Source organism: Panthera pardus, unplaced genomic scaffold, assembly GCF_024362965.1.
Source record: "Panthera pardus isolate Hobbes unplaced genomic scaffold, ASM2436296v1 HiC_scaffold_2, whole genome shotgun sequence".
Lineage (NCBI taxonomy): Eukaryota > Metazoa > Chordata > Mammalia > Carnivora > Felidae > Panthera > Panthera pardus.
The window spans coordinates 115,320,218-115,328,544 of NW_026526765.1; the positions used below are offsets into that span (position 1 = coordinate 115,320,218).

Genomic DNA, 8,327 nt, shown 5'->3' on the forward strand with positions numbered 1-8,327 from the left:
GTTACCAGAAGGAGGAGGAAGGGTGCTTCACACTTAAACCAATATTCCACCATGCTCTGTATAATATATATTTTTTATTTCTCTGTATTTTAAATCCTTATTTCTAGTGAAAAAAATCCATACTTTCATTCCTTTGGTGACATAGAGATATGTGTTGGCTTCAGTCTAGTCCCAGGATATTTATCACTTATAGAGCAAAGAAATGGTTCTACTTTACTATGAGCAAATTTATTGGAATGAGAACTTAAAACGTTATCATGGAGTTTCCTGATAGAGGGTTTAACATAAAATACCTGTGGCTAAGGAATAGTGGTGGCCCAATACTCTGGCTTGTGGATTTTAATATCCACAGAACATTAAGAATGATTTTAAGTCCAAATGCCCATTCTTAATGATTTGAAAAAAATGTAGGAAAAACGTATGTAAAATATTCTGTCAGCAAACAAAATATAAAACAAAATAAAGCAAAATAGAAACCCAGCATGTGAAAAACCCAAGCCAAGCCAAACAAGTTACTTTCTTATACGCCTTGCTGTCAGAAATACAATGAATTCAACCAAGAGTTTCTGAAACCTGAGCAAGTCAAGCTTGTGGCAGCCTAATACCAGGATGGATCTATAGATATCTATATACAGATAAGTAGAAATGAAATATTTGTTAGAATGTCCTTTAAAATGACTATTACTCATCATTTGAATTATCAGTAGAAATATGAAACACTAAATCTTATTTTTCAGAATTAACTATAGTAATTTATAAATAAGTAAATCAAAGGCAATTTTATTTCCTGAAACGTATTAGGAGTTGAAATGCATGAGAGCTTTTGAGTTGCGAGCAATCATGTGTGGCTCCATTTTGTCTTTTCTTCTCTGACCTAGAACCTAAAGACACAGGGAGACAAATGAGAGGAAGGCTGCATTTCATAACCAGATTCTAGGGGACATGTCAACTAGTCCAGCAGTGGAGTTTTGCCACATAGGACATGTTGAGTGTAGTTTTCGGAACATATTATTGGGTGATTTTTCTTTGTTTAAAAATATTTGCAATTGTTATCAACATTTAAGGAAGGCACCTAATAGGTGGTCTCTAGTCCCTTCGGAGTAACCTCTAGAGATTGCCATTGCTCCTGCCTTTAGATCAGGGGTCCAGGAGAGCTGTGGCGTGTGCAGACCTCTGGCACTTCTGCTTACCTGAGCAGGCACATTCCCAAACTCACTTTCTCCAAGGCTGACCTGCCTGTGTGCTTATTTGAACTTTAAAGGCCATGGATTGGTGTCCCTGGCAGTCTGCAATCCTTGCTGTTGGAGGCGGAATGAAGGACGGACACTTACATATCTTGGACATAAATACTGGGCAAACCATCCAGACCCCAAACATGAACTCACAGGTAACAGTCTCTGCTGGAGTTGACCTTCACTCTGATATTCTAGAATCTTGTGAAAATGATTCATGAGAGAGCCTAGGACCCAAACACACCTCTCTGTACTTGCTGAGCCTATTGGGATTTCAGTTCTCGAGAGTTTCTCTTTCTAAAACCTTTATCTGTGAGTCGAAAGTTAATTTGTGTATCCTTTTCCCCCCAGATTTTTTCCACATTTCCCTTTTTTCTCGGCACTGCTTTGACTGTGTGCCAGTCTACTTAAATTTGTTGGTTCATTGCAGCTAAACCTATTTGTGTATTTAGTCCTTTGTTGGCTTGGGATAAACTTTCCTAGAACTCATGTCATTCCTCTAACACCCTAACCCCAGCTGCGGACTGGAGGATGCACGTGGACAGAACACACTGCCTAGAATCAGTTTGAAACACATTCATAATGAATCAGACATTGCCATAATTCTGTGTTTTGGGGGCCATTCTTACAGATTTGTTCCCTAATCTGGCTCCCTAAGACAAAGGAGATTGCAAGTGGCCAAGGTACTCCTAAGAACGATGTGACTGTGTGGGCCTGTCCCGGTCTGGCCAGGTCGGCTGGATTTTTTGGTAAGTAAATAGGTGAGTAAAATGCCATGTATCTATAGCTAAGTGAGGTGTCATTGGCAGGAAAAGCCCTAAATGAAATATTTCTCCCCGCTGGCTCTTTGAAATAGATATTATGTCAGAGGAGAAAGGCCTACAACCACCTCGGGGTGTGTATAGATGAGTGCTTCTGAATTTGACTAAGGTTTTTCATCACTTAAAATTGTCATGTCTTCTCCTTCTTGCATACCTGTGTGGATGAAGCAGTGATGATCAGGGACAGTTCCTAAACTATGTTTTTGAATTCTGGAGTTAGTATCATAAATCGTCTTACCTTACTTTGCAGAAGAACCAGCAGTGCTGGAATGTGTGGGAGATAAGGAAAGATGAAAAGGGTGAGATGTTGTTCTCTGAGGGGAGACCACTAAAGATCAAGAAGCCCTGGTGCTCCCCTGCCCCTTCAAGGCAGAAAATGGTTCTTTCTCAGTTTAGTTCTATAAACATTTACGGGGTGTTTCTTGAGAAGAAGATCCCATGATGGGGAGCAAGACTCAGGTTTCATCCTTGAGGGTCTTAAATCCTCTCGGGGACAATCTGGAATGTTCAAGGGGGTTCATGGGTGAATAGGTATCCCCTTCTACCCAGCCCTGGTAAATATGAAGATAGAAATGATGGTTGGTGATGGAACAAAGTATGGCATCCAATCTCTTGTAGGCTTCTGATAACATATCCTGTCTTCTTCCTCTTCACACGCAATGTGTGTCCTGGTCAGTACCTGGGATTTATTTATTCAATGCCCACTTAATGTGCATCTAGCATGTGTGAGGCACTTTTTGGGGGTGTTGGGAATATACATGTAAACAAGACAGACATTATCTTTGCCCTTATGGAGACTACACTTCTGTGGGAAGAAACAGACAAACCCCCAAATATATATCCTGTTAGAGGTAATACTTTGACTCTCTTTGCAGATTCTGATAATGTCATTTGGCAACAACAACAAAAAAAAACACCCTTCACAGAAAGACTTCCTGCTCCTGCTGGTCAGTCTGACTGGACCTCTGACTGACCTTGGGATGACCTTTATATCTTTATACCGTGTGATTTGGTGAATAAAAATGTAGGCAGTTCTTGATAGAGTTACTTGGGGGGCCAGCCATGAGTGTAGGATGGACATGAGTTGATCCTTTGCATATTTTAAATCATAAGACGTGCAGTGCATGGGATGTTTTCTGATTAGAGAAACATTTTTAATCAAGCCTTAAACCTGATTCTTCATAAAACTACAATTCCAGTAGCTAATTAGATCCTTCAGCTAGGTTAGGACATCTGATAGCTACTCGAGTAAATTTGCTGATACTTGGAATAAAGAATGAACTTAACTGGTACATTTTCTTTTTTCTCTAGCTTTAACAAACCATAAATTCTTGGGGCACGTGAGTGGCTCAGTCGGTTGAGCATCTGACTCTTGATTTCAGCTCAGGTCATGATCCCAGGGTCTTGGGATCAAGCCCCACATCTGGGCTTTTCACTGATTATGGAGCCTGCTTGGGATTTTCTCTCTCTCTCTCTCTCTCTCTCTCTCTCTCTCTCTCTCTTCCTCTGCCCCTCTCTACTGCTCATGCTCTGTCTCTCCCTCTAGATAAATTTTTAAAAAACATTAAAAAAAACAAACTATAAATTCTTTAGCATCTTTAGTAATGCTTTGTGAATTTCTTTCACTGATATTAGACAGAATTCCAAAGAGTGCATTTAACCTTTTCTCCTCTTAACATGTTTATGGTCAGAGAAGATGCAGTTACTTTTGAGGTCTTAGACACTAATTCTCATCTCTGATGCAGTAGTATCTTCCACATGCGATATTTCTCAAAAATGTTTAGCAGGGTGGGTGTTATACAAACACACGTCAGGTGGTTAGCATTAAAAAATGAAATAGAATAGAATAGAATGGAAAAATGTATATGTAGGTATTATTTTGCAAAACTTTTGTTACGCTGTGCAGTACAGATATGTGTCTAATATGGGGTTACTACCTAAAATGTAGTTTTGAACTGTGAGTTGTGGTCAGAAAATTTGGAAAAAGACTTCTAGATTCTGGCCATGCCCTTCCTTAGTCTCACTCTGTTAACCACAGTCATGACTTTCTGGGGGGAAAATTCAGTTAAAGAAGCCTCACCCATATAACTTCAGAAGAAAGAAAGCTTACCATTTTCCTTCCCCTCATCCCCCCCAAAGGTGTAATTTACAAACTTTGAAGCGGGAGTGGGTAACTTTCTAGCCTGTAAGTGAGATCTGGCCTTTGATTTGGTTTCATCAGTCCATAGCACATGCATCGATATGTGGTCTCCTTTGTAATGATAGCTGCATAAAGAAAACAAAACTTTCAATCCTTTCAGTGATAATATTCTTAGAATTTAGGGATATAAATCCTAAAGGATGACTTTTGGCTGAGATAAAGATGGCATTTCCCACTTAATCTAGTAAATTAAGATTGTCACTTATGAGAGAAGTATTTCGAGAATGCCTTTACTTCTGATACAAACTCCATTTTCCTAACAAATTCTGGAAGTAGCTGTCCATTTTTTTAAGTTGAGACATTTTTCAAAGCCTGCTTTAGAAAAGATATGGAATTTTTTTTCTCTGTTACTCCTCTTCTACTTTCTTTCTTTTTAAAAAATGTTTATTTTTGAGAGAGAGAGAAAGAGAGAGAGAGTGAGCAGGGGAGGGGCAGAGAGGTGGGGACAGAAGATCCAAAGCAGGCTCTGCACTGACAGAAAAGAGCCTGAAACAGGGCTTGAACTCAGGAGCTGTGAGATCATGACCTGAGTGGAGATCAAGAGTCAGACACTCAACTATCTGAGCCACCCAAGCGCCTCTCTTAAGTTTAATTTGAAAGTATTTATGTAATGTTATTTTTTTAAGTTTGTTTGTTTGTTTGTTTATTTAGAGAGGGAATGAGTGCATGGGTGGGAAAGGGGCATAGAGAGGGAGAGAGAGAATCCCAAGCAGGCTTTGTGCTGTCAGTGCAGAGCCCTATGCCGGCCTCAATCTCACCAACTGTGAGATCATGACCTGAGCTAAAATCAAGAGTCAAATGCTTAGCCAACTAAGCCATTCAGGTCTCCTGTGTAATGTTCTATATTTATGCTAACTAAATTAAGTGGCTTTTCATTTATATTGCTTTAATTTTTAAGTGTTTAATTAAAAAAAATAAGGGACAGTGGTCTTCAATAGGAGAAAAGATTCTTCTTTCCTCTGGGTTTGGAGGATGGGCTAAATGTTTAGAGCATTGGATTTGATTATAGTTCTGGTCCTGCCATGAATTAGCTTTGTGAACTAGGACAAGACCTTTGGTATTCCTGAATTTTTTTTTTCATGTATAAAATAAGGGAGCTGCTTTGTATCTATGAATCTACACTTTTTTAATGTACTGACACACCTGCAGCCAATCCCATGTCACCATAGGGGCGTGTGTGTGCACACGCGTGTGAACATGCAGGAGAGGATTAGGAGTGATGTGTGTGGATGGAAATATTCCCAAGTTTCTAAGATATGTCTCCTTTGGGAGTGGAATAGTATATTTGCACTTCTTGCTGCTGAGAATCAGGTGTCAGAACACAAGATTATTTCTGAAATTCCAGAATTCACTTGAGTTGTAAGCTGTACTGGTCCTATGAGGAGATGACCACTCACCTACTTAGATTTTATGTGTGCCCCCAATTACTTCCTCACTCAAAAGCTTATCCAACCTCGTTCCTTCCCCCCATCATCCCAGCCTCAGCCTCCTTTCATGGAGTCAGTTTTGCCTGCTTTGGCCTGAAGTTTTGATTGTTACAGTCACTGTTGGGTTAGGATAGGTTTTGCCAAGTATTTTCCAAGGAACAGGAGCCATGTGAGATGCTTGCATCAAAAGGACTCTCATAAAATATGTTTCAGAAATGCTGCCTATTATACTCTCTTCTCCCAAATATAGCAGTCTTAAAATAAGGAATCCTGTTTCATTCTTTTTAACCTGGAGCTCCCAAACTCATGTGAGGATTAGACACTTTTTCCATATTTAATACCCATTAACTTCATATAGAACTACTGTTCTACAAAGTGGTTTTTTTTGGGAGATGATTGGTTACGTAACAAAAAAGGGGTATTGTCTCCAGAATTAGATAACTAAGACTCATATTTGCTTTGCGGGAGAGGTTTTAGGGTCCTTTTCTATTAAGCTGAATCAATTTATTTGATTAGCTCCTTGAAATCTAGATCCCAAGGGGAGGACGTTTTTGGAAAGGTTAAGAAAAGGGATGGTATGGGAGGCAGGAGCACAGCAATAGCAATTGCTGGGTGTTGGTGGATTAGAGAAGATAGAAGTGATAGTGGTTTGGGGCATGAAGGGTGTGGTGGGCTAAAAAATGATTCCTAAAGGCATCCTCCTCAAATTCCTGGAAGCTGTGGTTGTGATCTTATTTGGAGAAAAGATCTTCGCTGATGTAATTAAGCTGAGGATCTGGAGATGAGATCATCCTGGATTATCCAGATGAACCCTAAGTCCAATGACAAGTGTCCTTACAAGAGACACACAGAGAACAGACACACAGAATAGGGGCCATATGACCACAGAGGCAGAGAATAGAGTGATGTGGCCCCAACTCAAGGACTGCCAACAGCTAGAAGAGGCGAAAGTTGGAATCTCCCCAGGAATCTCCAGAGGGAGGCAGCCCTGTCCACGCCTTGATTCTGGACTTCTGGTCACCAGAACTGTAAGACAGTAAGTTTCTCTTGTCTCAGGCAGTTTCTGGTAATGTGTTGCAGCAGCCCAAGGAAACTAATACAAGGGGGAAGAGGTCTGAAAAGGAAATGGTGAAGCAAAACCTCAGCCACTTTAGGGTACTGACCATAGTTGGCTCTGTTTACCACAGCACAGGCTCAGTGGGAGCATGAGCTCCAAACTCGGCAGGTTTTGGAGAAGCCTTCATCCTGGGATGGGATTTGTGGCCCCACCTCAGCAACAGCTCTTGTCATGTGGGACATTAACTGTCTTCCCCTTTTCCCACAGGCCACAGGGGCAGAGTGCTGCACCTGGCTTTGAGTCCAGACCAGACCCGAGTGTTTTCTGCTGCAGCCGATGGCACAGCCTGTGTATGGAACTGCTGTGAGTCACTCAGCCCCTCTGTGAGCTCCAGTTTCCTCACTTTGAAGTGAGAATGATGACATTGGCCTTGTCTTCTCCATGGGGTTGTGGTGAGGATCAAATAGGATAAAGTGCTTTTCTTGCGGTGAATGTCTGTTTTCCTGACTTTCTTTCTCAGGTTGCTTTATTTTCCTCACTTCCTCCTGTTGGATTTCCCAGACATTGTCTTGGCCTCTTTTCTACTTTCCTCTCCCTCCTGCTCCTCTTCTTCCTCCTCCTTTTTCTCCTTTTTTCTCTATCTCTTCCTTGTTAGAGATGCATTTCCACTGCTCTAGTCAGAATATCTATAAAAGAGATTTCTAAACTCCTTTTTCCCACTTGACTTTCCAAGCTCCAGCCTCACCCTTCTTTCTGCCTCTGGATATTTCCTTTCTGAGATCCTTTCTTATCTTTAGCTCAAACTCAGAATGTTAAAAATACATACAAATAATATTTTGCTTGAAAAATATTGATTAAAATCCTACTGTATGGTAGGCAGTATGTTAAGCATGCATATTATTTCCTTTCAAAATGAGATCTTCCATAGGACTTCCTTGTCCCCTTTCGTGGTCTCATCCTTATCCTGGTCATCCCGTCACTCAGGAAACATGCAGATTATTCTGCTCCATGTTTACTCCATTTACCTTTTGTTCTCTTTCTCTCCCTTTTGTTTCAGCCTAGGCATGTCCTGAATACCTGATGACCACTCTGTTGTAATTCCTTCTGTTTTTCCAATCTTTATTCTTCATGGGTCTCCACACCACTGTTCGGTTACATTTTTTTTTTTATTTTTTTTTCAACGTTTTTTATTTATTTTTGGGACAGAGAGAGACACAGCATGAACGGGGGAGGGGCAGAGAGAGAGGGAGACACAGAATCGGAAACAGGCTCCAGGCTCCGAGCCATCAGCCCAGAGCCTGACGCGGGGCTCGAACTCACGGACTGCGAGATCGTGACCTGGCTGAAGTCGGACGCTTAACCGACTACGCCACCCAGGCGCCCCTCGGTTACATTTTTATAAGCACTGTGGTGATCTTCTTAGGCCCCTGCTCAGAAACCTTCAATGACTCCATATTACCTTAGTCCCTCACCTCAACCTTCAGGTCCCAAGCCCAGAACCTGAAGTATGATAACTGTGCTTACCTTGGCTCTGCCATAAACTGACTGAATGGCCTTGGGTTTGTTATAACATTTATAAGAACAGGAATT

General features: G+C 41.1%; 1 protein-coding gene across 2 annotated transcripts in view; it reads left to right on the forward strand.

The window, feature by feature from the left end:
* Positions 1-7,625, forward strand: part of CDC20B (cell division cycle 20B) — a 48,537-nt gene extending 40,912 nt beyond the window's left edge. Inside the window, exons 10-12 of one of the 2 annotated variants that reach the window (XM_019414245.2) lie at positions 1,262-1,387; positions 1,864-1,981; positions 7,005-7,625. In XM_019414245.2, the coding sequence (XP_019269790.2) occupies positions 1,262-1,387; positions 1,864-1,981; positions 7,005-7,150 (390 nt within the window). In that variant the 3' untranslated portion in view covers positions 7,151-7,625. The remainder of the gene's footprint in view (positions 1-1,261; positions 1,388-1,863; positions 1,982-7,004) is intronic. The other variant, XM_019414246.2, reaches the window with a different exon arrangement.
* The last annotated feature ends 702 nt before the right edge of the window (positions 7,626-8,327 follow it).